The 18,689-nt window shown below is 40.5% G+C and overlaps 1 protein-coding gene across 3 annotated transcripts in view; it reads right to left on the minus strand.

Annotated features, from left to right (window-relative positions):
• The window catches only part of SVEP1 (sushi, von Willebrand factor type A, EGF and pentraxin domain containing 1), a 185,606-nt gene that overhangs the window by 52,194 nt on the left and 114,723 nt on the right, over window positions 1-18,689 (minus strand). For 2 of the 3 annotated variants that reach the window (XM_034664245.1, XM_034664247.1), the window contains exons 27-36: window positions 16,782-16,957; window positions 13,859-13,983; window positions 12,798-12,921; window positions 11,871-12,041; window positions 10,771-10,944; window positions 10,187-10,306; window positions 8,276-8,452; window positions 7,965-8,049; window positions 7,147-7,338; window positions 6,054-6,221 (exon numbers count right to left, since the gene is read on the minus strand). In XM_034664245.1, coding sequence (XP_034520136.1) covers window positions 6,054-6,221; window positions 7,147-7,338; window positions 7,965-8,049; window positions 8,276-8,452; window positions 10,187-10,306; window positions 10,771-10,944; window positions 11,871-12,041; window positions 12,798-12,921; window positions 13,859-13,983; window positions 16,782-16,957 — 1,512 coding nt within the window. The remainder of the gene's footprint in view (window positions 1-6,053; window positions 6,222-7,146; window positions 7,339-7,964; window positions 8,050-8,275; window positions 8,453-10,186; window positions 10,307-10,770; window positions 10,945-11,870; window positions 12,042-12,797; window positions 12,922-13,858; window positions 13,984-16,781; window positions 16,958-18,689) is intronic. The other variant, XM_034664246.1, reaches the window with a different exon arrangement.

Genomic DNA, 18,689 nt, shown 5'->3' on the forward strand with positions numbered 1-18,689 from the left:
AAAAGGAGTGAAGGGAGAGAACTTCGAATTCTAGCTATATACCATAGTCTGAAAACCTTCCCTAAATCATACTTGATGAAATATAACAGAAGTTATTTTAGACCCACATGCCAGAAATAAAGAGGAAATTAATAACAGGGAAGTTAAGCCTGTGACTGAATGCTGTGATTGCCATCGGACTGGATAGGGAAAGGAAGAGAGATGATAGGAAATATAACTTCGGAGTTGAAAGAGAGTAATAGCTGAGTCTCTGGCATGAGGCTTTGTCCTAGAAGGACATTCACTGAAAGGATATTAAGTAGAAAAATTCCACCTAGAGGCCCAGTGACAGGACAAGTGAGATCTCTGTATTTATCAGGGGTCTGAGTGGGAAAATCAAGTCCCTGCTAATGTAGCCATCCGTAGGTCTCATCTCATGCGGCGGTGAGGTTAGAATTTGTGCGATTGACTTTGTACGGAAAGCCTTTAAACTTATAAATTAATGTAAAGTTGGTTTCTTAGTTGGTGATATCCCATGGGTTCCTGGTAGAAAAAATAATCCACACACTTAAACCATAAGGGACTATTAACAGATAAAACAATTCCTGCTTACTATAGGGACACAATTTGAAATTACAAAACACACACAAGCATGTTTTCCATCATGAGTGAGTCAGCAGGCAGAACAAACAGCAAGATTAGAGTACCAATAAATTGAGATAGCAAAAAAGTGATCAAAAATCTAAAAAATCATACGAAATAAGTATGCTGAAATAATTAGAGAAAAAAGACTCAAAATCCTATTTAAAAAGAAGAGACTATTTAAAAAGAAATTTTTTTAAAAAGTTTTTATTTATTTGACAGAGAGAGACAGAGCAAGAGAGGGAAAACAAGCAGGGGAAATGGGAGAGGGAGAAGCAGGCTTCCCACTGAGCAGGGAGCCCAATGCAGGGCTAGATCCTAGTACCCTGGGATGATGACCAGAGCTGAAGGCAGACGCTTAATGACTGAGCCACCAGGTGCCCCAAAAAGAAATATTTTAAAAAGAAACATATAAATTCTAGAATTAAAAATACAGAAAGTAAAGATTTAAAAAATTAGTGGATACATTCAAAAGCAGATTACAGATAGTAGGAAAAAACTGTAAACTACAAGATACGTGAAAAAATACCCAAATGCAGCCCAAGTTTATAAAGCAATGGAAAACGTGACAGGTTAATAAACATGGAGACAGGAAAAAAAAAGGTCCCATAGATATCTCTCATAAGACTTAAAGAACTAGAGAAAAGAGAAAGTGAAGAGGAGGGAACATTTGAAGTGAAAATGGCTGAGAATATGCTAAAATTGGTAAAAGATATGAATTCTAAGATCTAAGAAGTACCATGAGTCCTGACAAGACAAAAGACAATAAATATACGTTTGGTCACATCATAAGGAAATACCAGAACAACAAAGACAAATTAAAAATAAAAACCAAAGGGAAAAGATAGTACTTATAGAGGAACAACAATTCAATCAGAGTTTCTCAATCTCAGCACTACTTGGGACCAGACAATTCTGCGCTGTGGGGGGCTGTTGTATGCAGTGTAGACTGTTAGCAGCATCCCTGGAATCTAGAGCTAGCAGCACCCTCCCCTCAACCGTGACAACCAAAAATGTCTCCAGACATTGCCAAACGTCCCTGATGGGCAACACTGTCCCTGGTTAAGAACCACGAACAGACTGGTGATGGAATCCTCAGTAGCAACATTCGAAGTCATAAGGCAATGGAATAATATTCTCAAAAATGTCTATGGAAGAAAACTATTACTCGGCTTGTCTACTCAGTTAAACTCTAATTTAAGAGCAAAGGTAAAATACTATTATTTTCAGACAAAGATTATAGAACATGCTGACACTTACTGAAAAAAAAAAAAAAAAAACGTAATGGATATACTTCAGGAAGTAGAAATATTACACCCAAAAGAACAGGATGGGATGCAAAACGTAGTGGCGTTGAAGAGATTAACAAACACGCATTGTTTAATAAACACTAAATAAACACTGGCTATATTAAAAAATGACTAATTTGAAAAGTCATGAAATAAGAGGGAAATAAAACACAGACAGAGAAATAAAATATAGACAGAGATAAAACATTTAAGATGAGAGAGGGGATGGAAATTCGTGCTTTCCAAAACCTTTAAAGAGAAAGGCAAAGGTATCCAGTATGACCTCAGGGTAGGGATGATTTCTTAAATGTGACTCACACACACAAAATATAAAGGAAACAACTGATAAGTATCAAGTACTACCTCATAAAGTTTAAAATATGCACATTTCATGATTCAACAGCTTCAACTTCTGGTGTCTGGGCCAGAGATAGTCACACTCATATGTATCAAGAGACACGTGCAAGGATATTTACTTCACAACTGTTACATCAGCAAATACAGGAGAAACAAATTAACCTTCTACCAGTTAGGAAATGAGTAACGTATAGATAGCTCATTCTTCCAAAAGAATACCATATAGCTGTTAAAATGAATGCTGTTGATTTACATGTATCAGTAGAGAAAAATGTAAAAAACATGGTAAGTATAAAAAAATCAGACTTCAAAAGGACAGAGTACAAAGCGACATGTATCGAAATTAAAACACACAAATCAACAGAATGTTTATGGGGACAAACATAATGGAATAAGGACAAGAATGCACATTTGTTACTTTGGGGAGAATGGGAAAGTGAGGAGAATGGCTTCTTGTTATATTTGTAATACTATATTTCTTTTATAAAAAGAGCCACAATAACTATAGCAAAAATTTAACATGTACTTTTCTCTCAAGATTGGATACTTGGGTGGGGGGGGGTTCCTGGGTGGTGCAGTCGGTTAAGCATCTGACTCTTGATTTCAGCTCAGGTCATGATCTCAGCGTCGTGGGATGCAGCCTGGAGTCGGGCTCAGTGCTCAGCACGGAGTCCGCTTGAGAGATTCTCTCTCCTTCTCCCTGCCCCTCCCACTTGTGCTCTCTATCTCTAAAATAAATAAATCTTAAAAAAAAAAAAAAAGAATGCATACCCAGGTAACTTTAAGTAGAGATTAATGATTACTATTTGTGTTTTCCTGTATATTTCAAATGTTTCATTAGCCATTTGGCCAGAAAAAAGAGGAGTATGAAGATTTGCTTTCTAGTCTGGCCACCCTCATAGCATCCCAAGGTGGAGTAGGGGTATGCCCAGGGGCATGAGTTTTCATCCTGTCACCAGAAGTTTCACTTCCAGAAAAAAATGAAACGATCCCTTAATAGCTTGACTTTTTTTTCTTTTAGCAAAAAATGCAGGTGGTAGTGATTTGTGACTGTAGATACTTTCTACTAATTTGATTAACTATTTAAGACAGTTTCCCCTAAATTATTAAAATGTCATCACTGTATATAGCAATAATGATGACAGAGAAAATAATAAAGCCATTTTATACCTAGCACTTAATGGATATATAAAGCGCTTTCATAAAACTGTTCTTTTAACCTTCAACAGATACATGATTTAGGTGGGTAGATTTGGTTTCCATCTTTTCGATGGAGATAAAAGCTCCCACAGAGTGTTTGCTTGCCTAGACCAGAAGAAATATGTAAGATAATATGGCCCAATCCCTTCATGTTTTAACTATAAAGTTGGAATACTATTTATTCTGCCAAACCTCCACCGTTGTGGAAGGGAGCACATGAGATAATGTGCATGAAAGCCCTTGGGGAATGGAAAACCCTCCACAAATGTATGGATTTGTTGTAATTTTAATTAGTGGCTTTAATGCTTCTTTTAATAAAACCCTTTCCTATAACATATAGACTTAATATTAGGCAGACTCAGAACTCCTATGATATATTTTAGGTGAATGATTTGTAAAGAGAGGAAGAAAAATGTAAATTTGTATCTATAGCATGATCTTTAATACTAAAAATATATATGTAAAGACAAAATACCACTGTTTATCTTTGGATAATTTTTTAAAAAATATATTTCTCTCTTTTTTTAAAAAAAGATTTTATTTATTTATTTGAGAGAGACAGTGTGAGCAAGCACGAGCTGGAGGAGGGGTTGAGGGAGAAGCAGACTCATTACAGAGCAGGGGGCCTGACTCGGGGCTCAGTCCCAGAACCCCAGGATCATGACCTGAGCCGAAGGCAGCCACTCTACTGACTGAGACACCCAGGAGCCCCTAAAATATGTTTTTCATTTTCTAGTTTTATATGGTGATAATGCATTACTCGTTTAATCAGGAAAAAACCGCAGAGGTTGTCAAGATCTAGCTCTTATTTGGAACATTTGTATTTGATAAGATTTCACAAACACTGAGAAGACTGCAGTTCGTTAGGAAGCAGTTTTTATTTTTTATTTATTTTTTAAAAACATCTTTTTAAAAATTTATTTGACAGAGAGAGAGAGTGAGAGAGCACAGGCAGGCAGAGAGGCAGGCAGAGGAGGGAGAGGGAGAAGCAGGCTCCCTACTGAGTGGAGAGCCCCGGAAGAAGCAGTTTTTAAATGAGTCAACTTACAGGGGAGATATAGAGATGGGGCCATCAAAAGCTAACTCCTGCACTGACATTTTATTTACTTATTTAATTTTAACTCTAGTAGAGCTAACATACAGTGTTATAACAGTTTCAGGTATACAATACAGTGATTCAACAATTCTCTACATTACTCATCAAGTTCTCAAGATATTCTTAATCTCCTTCACCTATTTTTCTCATCCCCTCATTTTAATATTAAAGATTTCTTTTTCACTTAAGAAGGTGTTAAGATGTGGGATTTCCATCAGCTATTTATCCGAGTGTTTGACTCTCAGGAGTTTTTGGGAAAAAATATATATAAAATAAAAATATAAAAATAAAAAATACACATAAAATAAAAAATATATACATATATACACATATACACACACACTATACATATATATATATATATTTTTTACACATACTGTCGCCACCTGCTGGCAGTCCTGTACTACCGGGACCGTCTTCTATCCAGGTGAAATGAACTTCAACTCCTATGATAGAATAGAAACTGCCCTCTCATTTGTGCTTCAGTCATAATAATGGCAAAATTGGTAGAATTAATTTTAATTAAGGTTTTTTTTCCTGGTTAGGCCAGGCTTTATACTAGGCATTTTATTTCTCGCAACATCCATAAGTATGAACCTTTAATGAAATTGTTTTTATTGTAGGACACTCGAAGCACGGAGAGGTTATACAATTTTCCCAAAGGAACACAGTGAAGGACAGAGCTGAGCTACAAATCCAGAAAGTGGCAACTGTCTGCTGGTACTGCTCCCAACTGTGTGGGAAAACACCTCTGGTCAATCTGGAGGGTGAAAGCACTATTCACGGTGAAAATATTTATTGAAGCAGCATGGGCGGGGGGCGGGGAAGCAATGAAATGCAAGTCAGATGTCACTAACCCCTCGCTTCCTTATCACCTCCCAGAGATGCTAAGCAGACCACCACCCCGGAAGGAGCCTCCCCTTTCTCTGTACCTCACAGGGCTTCTGTGAGGATCCAATGAACCAGCCAGCAAGTGTGAAAGCTCTTTGTAATCGGCTTCCTTGTTTTTCAAATTTGACCTCTGAATGAAATGAGATCATTAAAAATAGAAAAACCTGAGCTTTCTTATCTTTTTCCCCCTGCTGATGTGTCATCTTTAGGTTGTGACTCAAAGTCTTGCCTTTAGGTTTGCAAAAGATAAATAAACGAATGCCTCTTTAACCAACTGAGCCACCCAGGCACCGCCACAAATGCCTATTTAAATGTGCGTTCTGCAGCTTGAAGTAAAGTATAAAGCTATTTTCCACTGCATTGCCCAATGTCCATTATTTGGGGCTTAATTTGATAAATTACTCTAATTCCAGAAAAACACTGTTGCCACAGGAGAATATGCTCCCTTCCGCCGTCAGGGAAGAAGAGCATAAAGCTCTCTCCCGGCTTTGGTGGCCCGGAAACGTAACTGAGTGTTCAGTGGAGCCCGTCTCCACGGCTGGAGGTGCGTCCTCTCCCTCCAGGCTCCCGATGCTTCTTTCCCTCACAGGGTCACTCACCCTTCTTTGCAGGTGTAACTGACAGTGTTGCCAAAAGTGAAGTTCTTCCCGGTGATGACAGCGTCTTTGATGGCCGGCGGCTCTCCGCAGACAACGAGATGGCAGGTAGGTGGCGCTCTGTCCCAGCTGCCGGAGGCCGAGCACTCAAGGACGGAAGGGCCCTGTAAGCTGGGAAAGAATGGCTATTACTCGCTGCAATGGAGACGATTATATACACGCAACGGAAACCTGAGCAGGCTCCAGAGCGTTTCTGTCAGTGAATGGGCTGACACCACATCACAACGGCTGCAAAGTAAAATGTGCTCCCTGGGGCTGCGGGAGGACACCCGGACCTCGCGAACAGATTACCTCCATGAGAAGAGGTTAATAAGCTGGTTGGGATCCAGCGATAAAGGAGACAGACACCCAGGAAGTCTTGGTAACTGAGGTCAAAGGGCACTGTCCTCGTCCTAAGCCTGGGCCTGTGCACTGTGTTGCTCCTGACTCTGACCTCTGGTCTTCCTTTGATTTTGCAAACCTTGCATTCCAATGGCATGGCTTATCCCTCTTTGTTTGCCTACCTGAACCTGTCACGCTGGACTTTCCATTCACTGGTTCACTTTAGATCCTGTGGGCCAAGTTTCTGACTGCAGTCTCCCCCTACCATCCCCTCTGTTTGAACACACATATACACCCCCATGCACACCACTGATCAAATCAACCTCTCACGGTATTAAGAACCTGGGCCCTTACCCTGAAATGCTTTTGTAACATCCCATGCGAAGTTCAGTATAAGCGTGGTAAGTTATGTTCCAAAAAAAAAAAAATCCAGATACTGTGTTATGCCTCACAAACACTTTTTGCTTTCATGTTTAATGACTGAATGTTTATAGTGACTCAACCAGAGCGCCCAGAGTCAAAGTTAGGTGGAATATTTCCTTAGGCATTCCCAGCACTATGAGCAAGTCTCCATGAGGCACGCAAATTTGAGAATATCTTTTACATTTAGAAACTTATATCTAAAGTCAGCTAGTTATCTACAAATGAAACCTATTGCGTAAATAATGAGTAACGGGGTATTTCGGGAAGCTTGGCTGGTGTCTACGGACTTTACCTGTATCCACTCTCACATGAATATGATGCAGTAGAAAGGTAGGTAAGCCCACTCAAAATATATTTCCCGTTATTTATGCTTTCAGGGCTAGAACACTTGACCAGTTCACACACAGGAAGAGAATGACTCCAAGAACCACTAGCAAGACAGGATGATTCTTTGTCACCATTCAGCGTATATCCTTTATTACACCTAAAGAGGATAAAGGGAGATTACTGAATATAATTTGCTTTATTTTGCATAATTTTATCAGTGCCAAAACCTTTAAAAATATTAAGAATTTACACTTTACAATTTATTGGAAGAGTTTTTTTTTTCTACTGAAATAACGCTTTGAAATTATTGTTTTCCAAGGCTGAATACTACACATCTTCCCTGTAGGGAACTTGCTGAGTGATAAGTAGAAAAATTAAGAGTTCGGCTTACCCCCGGTTTATGTCATGGATTAGTAGCTGCAAACAAAGATTCCTAGTTTGAGAATGGTCTGGTTTAGTATGAGCGTCTAAACCAAAGCTCCAGCTTATAACCAAGAACATTTCTTAGCTTGCAGGGCCTTCCTCCGTGGCACCCGTCCTAGAGCACCTCTAGGATGCTGGTGACAATGATAAGTTACTTGTCAAGGGATGTAAGGAGTCCAGACAGGACTGCCACCATTAGGTTATTGGACTTGATTCCTTCATACTACACATAATTCAATGAATTCCATATTAATTAAAAACCATCCTCTGGGATTCTTCTTCTCCCTTTCGTTCAGTTTTGGATCACAGCCAGCACATCATCAACAACTTCTACCATGTAGTTTAAATCTAAACACTTACCTATATGTTACTTTACTGCCGTAGGTAAATGCTGATCCATCAATGCCGCCATTTTCTGGAACAGCAGGTGCGCCACAGTAAACAGCTAGAAGGTGGAAAAACAAAGGAAGCATTACTTTTTCACTGGTGTGTACAACAATCTCTGAAAGCTCAAGGGCAGCTCTAAGTTATCTTGTTGCATTTAAAGATGAGCCTGATAGTTGGGTTTTAAATACAAAGAATATTGATACAACCTAACATATGACATGTCTATACCTTACATTTTTAGTATTGCCAAACACCATGAACCTGGGGGAATTTGCGAAACATACCTTTGCAATATGGTAAGGGATGACTCCATTCTCCAGACTCCAAACATGTGATTTTGGTTACTCCCAACAGCTGGTAACCTTCCTCACACGAAAATGTGACTTGGGCACCCAGTGTATAAACCTCACCAGAAGAGTGGCCATTTTCTGGATTTCCTGGAGCCTTACATTTAATAGGTTCTTAAAAGAGAGAAAAAGATTTGTGAGGCAATGAGTGGTGTTCGCACAACCATGCAGGGTCTCATAGCAAAAGAATTTCACTACAGTTAAAGTACCAGTTAAATCTTGGGGGGAGAAAGCTTTTGAAGGGAGATACAGGAAGGCCTGGGATACACTGGACGTTAGACCAGAACATACATTTAATAGGCATTTAAACTACAGTACTTTGAAATACGGTGACTAACAAAAATATACAAAATTTATCTGGCTGAAAGGGAGTTGTTTATTGGGAAGTAGTGGTGGTGCCAGGACTTTTACTAGAAGAACTTAGGTCCTCCTACCTCCCCCAACTTCATGTCTACTTTTTAAAAAGCAATTGGCTTTCTATCAAATTGACATAAAGGCTGTACCCGAGGCAGATTTGAGAAAAATTCTCAGCCTCCCTTTCCAAACAGACTATGGATCAGAAATCCCTCCTATGTGCAAATTTGGGGTTGGTCACCACTTCTAGAAAGAGAAATAAGCTAAAGGGATATTTAGGACTAGAGTTGGAGATGAGTAAATATAATTCTTGAATTATCAAAAAGGGAAGATACATTGATTCAATCTTTCTGAAGGTCATTCTGGCCAGATAAGTCAAGGGCTTTATTTGTATTTATTTTTATTTTTTAATTAATTATCTTTTGAGGTGGGGGGAGGGGCAGAGGGAGAGAGAGAATCTTAAGCAGGCTCCACACCCAGCACGGAGCCTGATGCTGGGCTCAGTGTCAGGACCCTGAGATCATGACCTGAGCCAAAATCAAGAGCCAGACGCTTAACATACTGAGCCACCCAGGCACCCCAGAAGTCAAGAATTTTACATATTTTTAAAAGATTTATTTATTTATTTGAGAGAGAGAGAGAGAGAGAGCACGAGTTGTGGGAGGTGCAGAAGGAGGGAGAGAGAGAGAGAGAGAGAGAGAGAGAGAGAGAGAATCTCCAGCACACTCCGTGCTGAGTGTGGAGTCTGACACGGGGCTCGATACTGCAACCCTAAGNCACGAGTTGCGGGAGGTGCAGAAGGAGGGAGAGAGAGAGAGAGAGAGAGAGAGAGAGAGAATCTCCAGCACACTCCGTGCTGAGTGTGGAGTCTGACACGGGGCTCGATACTGCAACCCTAAGATCATGACTTGAGCTGAAATTTCAAGAATTGGATGGTTAACTGACTGCGCCACCCAGGTGCCCGATAAGTCAAGGACTTTAAGTAAATGCCATCATGAGACTTGATTTTGAGACTTTCTCTTTACTTTCTATTTTCTGGGAGTTGGGCCTGTATTGTCAAAGTTATCACAAAATCTACAGATGTGATAAGGGAAGATGTCAATTTTTTTCAAGAACATAAATCTGTGTGGCTGAGGCAGAGGAAACATACTGATGGTGAAGTATCTTCTTTGCTCTGATGGAGGCCGTAGAGGCCAGTGATTACATTTCTAAATCCCGTTATTCTAGCACTCTAGAGATGTTGCTTCAACATTCTGGTGATACGGTTGGCCCTCAGTTTTACTTTTCAGAGATTGGGAAGTTGGGAGAAGCGCAACGCTAATTTAAAACTCCTTTCGTTGTTACTTATATGTCTTTTTTAAAGATTGTTTTTGATCTTCTTCGCCTGTCCTTTGAACTTGAACATACTGTTGTATTTTTAAATAACATGCATTTGAAATATATACTTAAATAAAAAAAATTAACAAACTTCCCAATTATCCGTGTACTAGTTACCTGCACAGTTTTTACCATCTCCTGTGTGGGGTGGGACACATGAGCAAATGTAGGCTCCATTTGTATTCAGGCAGGAAGCATACTCACTACAATCTGACCCAACTGCGCATTCATCAACGTCTAAAACGAAGATAGCTTACAGGTAGTGAAGTTGATTGATTTTTTTCTTATGTATCAAATACTTGTTTTTACTTTCAAGTCATTACATATCGCTTAATGTATAACACTGCAGATATTTGCATAGAGTGAAAATACACTATAGTAAATGTAGTAGTCATGATCACATTGCAGACAAACAACAAAAGCTATTACTCCCCCACTTCATAGGTGGTAGGTAGATGAACAGAGATAGATGAAAATAGTCTTAATATTGAGCCTGGTAACGATTCCAAATATTTCTGGCACCTCTAGGGACAGCTGCTTTGTCACTGTGGCTTGGCCAGAGCTTACGGGGGGGGGGGGGGGGGGATGAAGTAACAAAGGGAATTTCCAAAAAAANCCACAAGAAAGCCTCAGGAATTTGGGAAGATTGTCTCCCAGGGAGCTAGAATAAACCCAGACAGTATTGCCAAGATTTATCTCACCAAGGCATGATGGTGCAATGCCATTCCAGCTCCCATTATCTGTACAGAACATCCTTGAATCACCCAACAAATAGTAGCCATGGTTGCATTGGTAGGTCACTGTGCTGCCAGCATGGAAATCCTCAGCTGCATAAAAGCCATTCTCCAGAGGGGGGGGCACCCCACAGCTAATGCCTGTAATGTGGCCAGGAAGAGCACAAGGACATGAGGAGCGAAATGCTCAAAGCACATTTTATTTATATTAAGCTAGCAGTTCAGCGAAGAGGGACTTTCTCATTGCGCGTGAACACAGATCCAGGGCCCTGGAGGGGTGGCACAGGCTGTAGCCATACCTGCGCCCTCGGCATCCAGCAGACGGTCTGGCTCAGAGTGAGCATGCAATTCATTAATTAAAATAAAATTTGTATGAAGGTCCTGCTAGACACCGTCATAGGGGCTGAAGTAATGAACCAAAGACGTAAACTCCAGCCTTGGGGAGCCTACTATCTAGTGGGACTAGGGAAACGAGCCATAGAGAAATACATACGTCAGTGAGAAGAGATGCATGGAGGAACTTCGCTGACCGCCCTAACTAATAAAGCAGTCTGCTTCCACCCAACCCCTCACTTTGCATGTCCCTACTTTGCTTTATCTTTCTCCATAGCCCTTACTTCTGGCCCTTGTTCTTATTTACTGTAAATAAACAATATTGTTATTTCCTCTCTCTCCTATTCCAGTGTAAACTCCATAAAGGAGACTTTCTTCCAACTGCTGCATCGCTAGAACATAGATCGCTGTCTAGCACATAGTACGTGGTTTTAAAATTGCTGAATAAATACATGACTGGATGCACCCAGCTCGAGAGAGCTTTTCCCGTTTCCTACCCAGCTGTAACCCGTCTCTCTTGGGGCTCCAGCTCCCAGCTCTCTCTCCCCTTCCCATCTAGTTCCCTATCCCACCTGGGGAGCAGCCACAGGGCTGGTCTCTCTTCATCACCCATCTCCCTCATAGAGAGGGAACTATTCAATGAAGATTTGCGTGTTTACTACTGTGGTGTAGTTAGCTTTTATCTAGCATTCCTGTCAGGAGCTACTGAAATGCCTTCCACAGAGACAGCTCACGTTCGCAGTGAGGCAGTGGCTGTGTCCACTGTCCTTGATTCAGGCAGTACTGCACAGGGTTCCCGACCATCTGGAAGCCTGGATCACAGAACACACTGATTTTGGAGCCTGGCCTTAAGTCTGCTGATGTAGTTCGCAGGTGAGGTACCAATCCTTCCAAAGGCGGGCAATCTGCGGGCAAAGCACACAGGCACAGGGCTTGTCAGCACCCCCGTGGCAGCATCGCTAGCTAAGAGCCTCAACGCACGTGTTGCGCCAGCATCTGAGAGCCACTCTACTGCTCCTAAAACACGGTGATATATGACCAGATCCCTGGCAAACGAAATGACTAGAAAAAACTGAGTCCACTGCTTTTCCTCTTTCTGCAGAAGGCAGCTGAATATTTTTTTAAGGAAAAAGTGGTATTTAAGGAATATTAATGAAATGTACTTATAAGTTGTCAAAACCCATGAATTCTAGGACACCTGCAGAAACGTCCTCAAATACATTGAATTTTACGATCATTCAGAGTTTGATTATTCGGTGTGCGGACTGTCATGCCCATTGCTCTTCTCCCTGGGCTACCTGCCTCTAGACGGTCGCTAGGAAGTACCAAGTTGCGAGTACCCCTCCTCATACAGGAGGATAGGGCTTCGGCGGCATTTGAAAAAGAAACCGTATTCTTTCTCTCATCCTATTTTCCGAACCTTATTTTACCATTGTCCAAGTTTTCTCCACAGTGAATTTTGTGCTCTCCAATACGGCATGTATTTAAGGATGAAAGAACTAAATCCTCTGGATAAATGCAGTGTAAAGGTGAATTACTAGCTGAACAATAGACTGACAGGGACGCACTACTTGACCAACAGTGAATTCTGAATTGTCTCCTTTTGCAGGAAAATCTCGGGAGTAGTCAAGGGATAGCGGTTTACAGAAGAACATTCTAACCAGAACAGAATATGCTCTTGTAATTGATCTTCACTCTCCCCACAGCTCCAGACAGGAAATCAGGCCAGGCTAACACATTTCCTTTTTTGAGCTCCTCTGGGCATGAAGTAGCCAGTGATTTCACCTGAAAGTTTAAACACACGTCTTTAGATAAACCTTATTTGTTTCAATATGACAGAGTTATTACATCTTAATTGTGTCCCCTTGAAAACATTCACAGATCTGGGGGGAGGATGGTGAAGGGAAGGAGGCTTTTGTACAGCATGATTTCAGGGGTAACAGATAAGTCTCTTCCCTCCCTCTCTCTCCTCCACCCTCATCCTCCCCTCTCCCAAGTATGTCAGTTGCCAGATAGTCTGGAATTCTCCACAGAGAATTTCTTGTCTAACGCCCTGTGGTTTATTGAGGTGTTGTCTCTACAACACCTCATTCTCCTGTCTTCTGCCTCTGATCTAGAGGTGGGGAAACTGAGGCCTGGATAAGTTCTGCCACTATAATAATAAAGGTAGACATTTAGAAACCCTCGCTATGTGGCAAACAAGACCACGACTATACCTGCCGTGTTGTGTGTGATCGTGACAAAACTCTACTGTGCTATCTGTTCATCTTTCACAAATAAGAAAACTGAAGCTTAGAGAGATGGAGTAACATGTTCAAAATCAGCATGACAAGGCTGTGGTAGAACTGCGATTTGAACCCAGGCTTTAACCACTGGTTCCTCTGTTACTCTCTAAGCATAATCTTAGAGCCAGCCCTCAATTTCTGTCTCTTTAGTCAGAGGGATGTGAACTTCCAGCTTGGAAATTACAAGGTATCCTAAAATAATCATGTCTAATAAAATTTAAAAGCATCACCAAGAAACTGAAAAGGGCATTCGCTAAAAGTGACTGCAGATAACCTCTGCCTAGCTTAGTCTACGACCATAGCATCAAATGACATTGGCGGTCAAGTCTGAAAACCCAAAGGCTGCAGGAAGATATGGCATCATTAGTCTGTTCACATTTTCACTAGGTTTGTACCTTTGCATCTCATTACCGTCATACACTGAAAATGGAATTGACCTGCTGTGGAGACAGGACATAGTCCCAGAGGTTCAGCTGGCTTATGGAGCCCACAAAAGACTCAGCGGGGTTGAATCCCTCTCCTTTTTGGTCTTGTTCTTGCCCAACAACTAATGCACCACCACCTAAAGAGAGGAGAGAAATGAGGAGGAAAACTGACTTCACGACCGTTATTCCAAAAATGCTAATTTAACGAAAGTACTGCCAATATAAAAGTATCAGGGAAAATTGTCGAAAAAACAAATTACCTACATTTACTGCATGTTTTACCTGTAAGGACAAAGTCAACATTTTATCTAGAGCAACTTAAAAAATAGTTGGAGAGGGTTTAGAATATTATATCAGATTTACAAACATTTAACTATAAAAACTGCACATATACATATGTGCATGTAATATTTTATGCCAACAAAACTTGTGAGTTCCATTTTGCCTCCTTTCTTCTAGGAAGTTACCCTCCATGACAGACTACCAGTAGCTGCTCTTCATTTTCTTCTTCTAAACCCTGAAATGCTTAAATTTCTATCACCAATTCCAAGGCAACATCTAAATTTGCCAGTGACTATCTCATTGCCAAATTCAACGGACGCTTTCATATTCACCCCTGGTGATTTCTCTTTATTGTTGGTTCCTACTGGGCCATTCCGGTCTATTAAACTGTCCTTCCTGGATGTACTGGATGGTCTGTGTTTGCCCCTCCAGAGATACCTGCCACCCTTCTCAACTCTTGCTTTGTGCCCGCAAAGGTTGACACCACCTTGTTGCCTTGTTCCTCTGGCTTCTGTTTATACCTGGCCAATGGAAGGACCAACCCTTGGTAAGAAAGTAGGATGAAAGAGAAGTTTAATTTCCTGGATACCTTCCTCCCAGGCAAGGTTTAGGTTTGCCTAAATTCTTGCAACAACTCCCCCTCCTTGTCACTTTGGGCCCATCTCTTGTGCCATTCCATTGTCACTAGTCATGGGTGTTTTACTGTCATATTTTGGTTCTCTTAATCCTGCCCACACCTTTGAAAATTGACCCTTCCTTAAACTCTCTTTAGTTCTCCTCCTTGGGGGTGCCACCTGTTTCCTGCCAGGGGCTGGGTGATTACACTTTCTTTTCATGAAGTCATCCTTTACTTGTTCTCCTTGAATCTTTGTGCTCATTCTGTCTCTCTTCACCACCTGTCTTTTAAGAAGCTGATGCGCCCAGGCTTCCACTCCCGGCCTTTGTGCTTCTTCAACAACTCCCCATCTGATCTCACTTACTTGCCAATCGATATATGTAGAACCCCTTTTCATGATTTCCCAAACTATGTCCTTTTCTTATTAAAGTCATCATTAAAAATTAATACACACACAGAAGGAAATTTGAAAACATAAAGCATAAGGAATTCCTCTTATCCAGAAAAAAAAATCATTTAACGGTTTTGTGTATTTCCTCCTAGGTTTTATTTTTATTATTTTTTTAGTATATGTGTTTGTGTGTGAGTGAGAGATTTTAAAACACATAACTCAGGATCATACTATATATGATGTTTGAATCTGGCTTTTCTTCTTGGACATGCTCTCATTTCATGAGTTTTAATAGCTGTTTTATGTATGAATGCACAATAATCCATACTTTGCTTAATTAACTAATTAGTTAATTAAACAACCACTTCTTATTGGATACTGGAGTTGTTTCCAAATTTGGTATTAAAGTATCACTGAGATCAATATATTGATACATGAGTATTTATTCAGATCATTGATTATTTCCTTTAATACGATTCTTGGTAGTTGAATTGTTGATTGCATACCAAGGGTTTCTCTAAGGTTCTTGATGAAAGTTTCTAAATTGCTTCCCAGAAAGGTTTATCAATTTTCATACCAGCACTCTAAAGTGTCTGCTGCACTGAGTCCTTGCCAATCACATCCTATCACTAAAAACAACTTGGTCAATTTGACATAAAGTGGAATCAACCTATGTTTTTTAGTTGCATGTATTCCTGTGATTAGAATTCAGACCCAATATGTCTAAAATCAAATAGAAATTCTTCCTTCATCCCTAATCCCTGCTCTGATAATTGTCCTTTTTCCTAGAATTCCTCTCTCAGCTAACAGACTCTTCAATGGACCTAGTCACCCAAACGGAAGCCAGCCAATTCACTAAGCTCTGTCAATTGGAGCTCCACAATACTTATGGACCCAATTCATTCTTACTCCTGGGGTCAACAACCATCTCCTTGGGTGGCTACTAGTACAGTCTCTATGTTTTATTTTCCTATCTCTTTAACTTACTTTCACTCTGCTATCAGGGTTTAATCTTTTTTAAAGCTAGAAATGCTTTTTTTTTTTTACCATAAAGGAAATATATGTTCATTATGAAATACGGGTAAAGAATAAAAAAGAAAATAAAAGCCACCTGCAATCCCACTATTCAGAGAAGAGATAGTTGAAAACAAGAATACTTAAACACAAAAAGGAACCACTGCCCCACTTCACCTGAAAATGTCACTTCTTGTTGAAACATTTTTAACATTTCCTTATTTACTACAGGGAACCTCCAAACTTTCCTCTTCATAAGAGACAGATGGTATTAGCGGTGCTCCAGTTTATACACTGGATATACTTGTGTCCTATGTATACAATCACAAAAGAAAACAAGCAACCAAAATATACCAGCAATTCCTCTCCTCCTTGGAGGACAGTTTACTAACCTTCCATGGCTAGTTAGCTCAGCCTGCATCTTGCTAGTCTTACCCTAAGTCCCCAAATGCATTTCTTACACAGAGAGTCACACAGCTCACCTAGGAAAAGCCTGTAACAATTCAGTCTGGGTAATCAGGGAGTAGAAAATGGGAGAAACCAAGGACAACAAAGATAGCAAACTTGATGTTCATCTAAGTGCCACCATGTCTGGCATCTAACAGAACGATATTCCTTTAGCTAAGACATACCAGGTATGGGTGAACCAACAGAGAGGCCCACACCACCATCAGATAGTTTCCCATCGATATAGACTTTCCAGGCTCCATCAGCACTCCTCCAAGTGATTGCAATGTGATGCCAACGGTCATCATTCACGGAGGGACAGTCTGTTATCTTTTCCTTGCCATTCACATAAAGAACCCAGCTGTGAAAAGATTCCAGATAACAGAGTCATGAGTCATATGTCGTAATCTCATCTACAGGGCATGTTACTATTTTTCTCCTTTTTCTTTTCTTTTCTTTTTTGTATGTAAAGCACTTCAAGGAAAACCATTACTTCTTTTTCTCCATTTGGTCACATTTCATAGATGCAGAGCTGGTTTGTAAATTACACTTTATTGTTGTTCACCGAAAATTAGTTTATGTTTCTTAAACACGAAGGGATAGGAAGAAGTTTTAGAATAATCAGAGAAGTTGATCCACATTGAGATAATTTACCAACTGTCTATTCCAGAGAGAGTGAATCAAGAATGGAAGGAATGAGAGTTGTACAAACATCAGACTGGTTTCCTTCCTTTGGAATGGATGTTTTCCTAAGACCAGGAACAAACTTCAGAGGTCTCACAGAAAGTGAGTTCTGTCTCTGGGTTGCCAAAGCAGTCCCATGGCAGACAAAGTATGTCGATCCGAAGGCAAGATAATTGGAACTAAATAAAGATGACTGACAACAAGAAGGTTCCAACAACTATGTCACTTTGGGGAATGTCAAAGATACTAAGCAGTTTAAAGTGAAATAACTTCAAAAGCAATTGGAGAAAAAAGAAAAATAAGGGAAGATTGATAAGGAAGATAAAAATTCATTGAATACCTCTCTCCGTATCTTCTTAGTCCTTATTCATAGACGTTTACGGAAAAAAATGGTATTTTTATAATACTAATTGTTTCCCCTTTGTGTTTTCCCATTTTCCTTCACTATTCAAGTGGATAACAGGTTCTGTCGTTATATATATTTTGCCTCATGGGAGGTTTGTGCAAATTTCTTGGATTTCATTTTTGAAAGTTCAGGTCCACTAAGAAGAATAGGGTTTGAGCATGGGGAGAGTTCCACCAGATAGTGAGAGTCCCGTGGACTGAGGAGAGGCAAGAGAGCTCAGTGGGGCCTGCACCTTGCTCAGGAGCAACAGGACAGAAATTTGGGTAGATCTGAGATGAAAAGGCCACCACAGAATCTGTCTAGATTGAAGGTCGGGATTCCACATGGCAAAGAGCTGTGATTCTGAAGGGCCCACAGCGGCTGAGGCAGTTCACAACCCACTGATAAGCAGTGTGGACAGAGGACCAGTGGACCAGATGACCAGACTCTGTGGGTTTTCAACAATCTGTGAGAATCTAAGATAGGAAAAGCACTCAGTAGAGATAGAAGGAGGGAAACAACTGAGATCAGCCTTTCTGACAGCCCAGAGAGATGAGGCCCTGCAGTTGAAGTAATTGATCCAAAGAGAAATAAATATCATCTCGTACACCTGAGTCTGTAGATGGATTCATATTTAATATATGTGTCTCCCATGGGTCAATAATGTCACTGAAACCCTTGAACCCCTGCAGGCTCTGATAAATAAAAGAGCGAGCACTGGTCATAAGAGTCAGAGTCTGAGGCTTAGCTCTACTACTCCCAGAGTGTGAGATTTGGGGCAAATCATCTAGTCTCTCTGAAACTTTGTCTTGCTACCTATATAACTAGTTCCTCAGGCCTCTGTGAAGATCAAATGAAGTAACACTTAGCAAATAGCGAAACATAATCCGTGCACAAGAGGCTATCACTGAAACTTTGCTTTCTTACAGAATGTGTCCAGATGCTCTGTTTGACCATTGTCACTGTTCTCCTGCTGGAAAACCTGACCCCCTTGCTCCTCTATCTCCCAATCCCAGTGTCAGTT

This window comes from Ailuropoda melanoleuca, chromosome 7 (assembly GCF_002007445.2).
Source record: "Ailuropoda melanoleuca isolate Jingjing chromosome 7, ASM200744v2, whole genome shotgun sequence".
Lineage (NCBI taxonomy): Eukaryota > Metazoa > Chordata > Mammalia > Carnivora > Ursidae > Ailuropoda > Ailuropoda melanoleuca.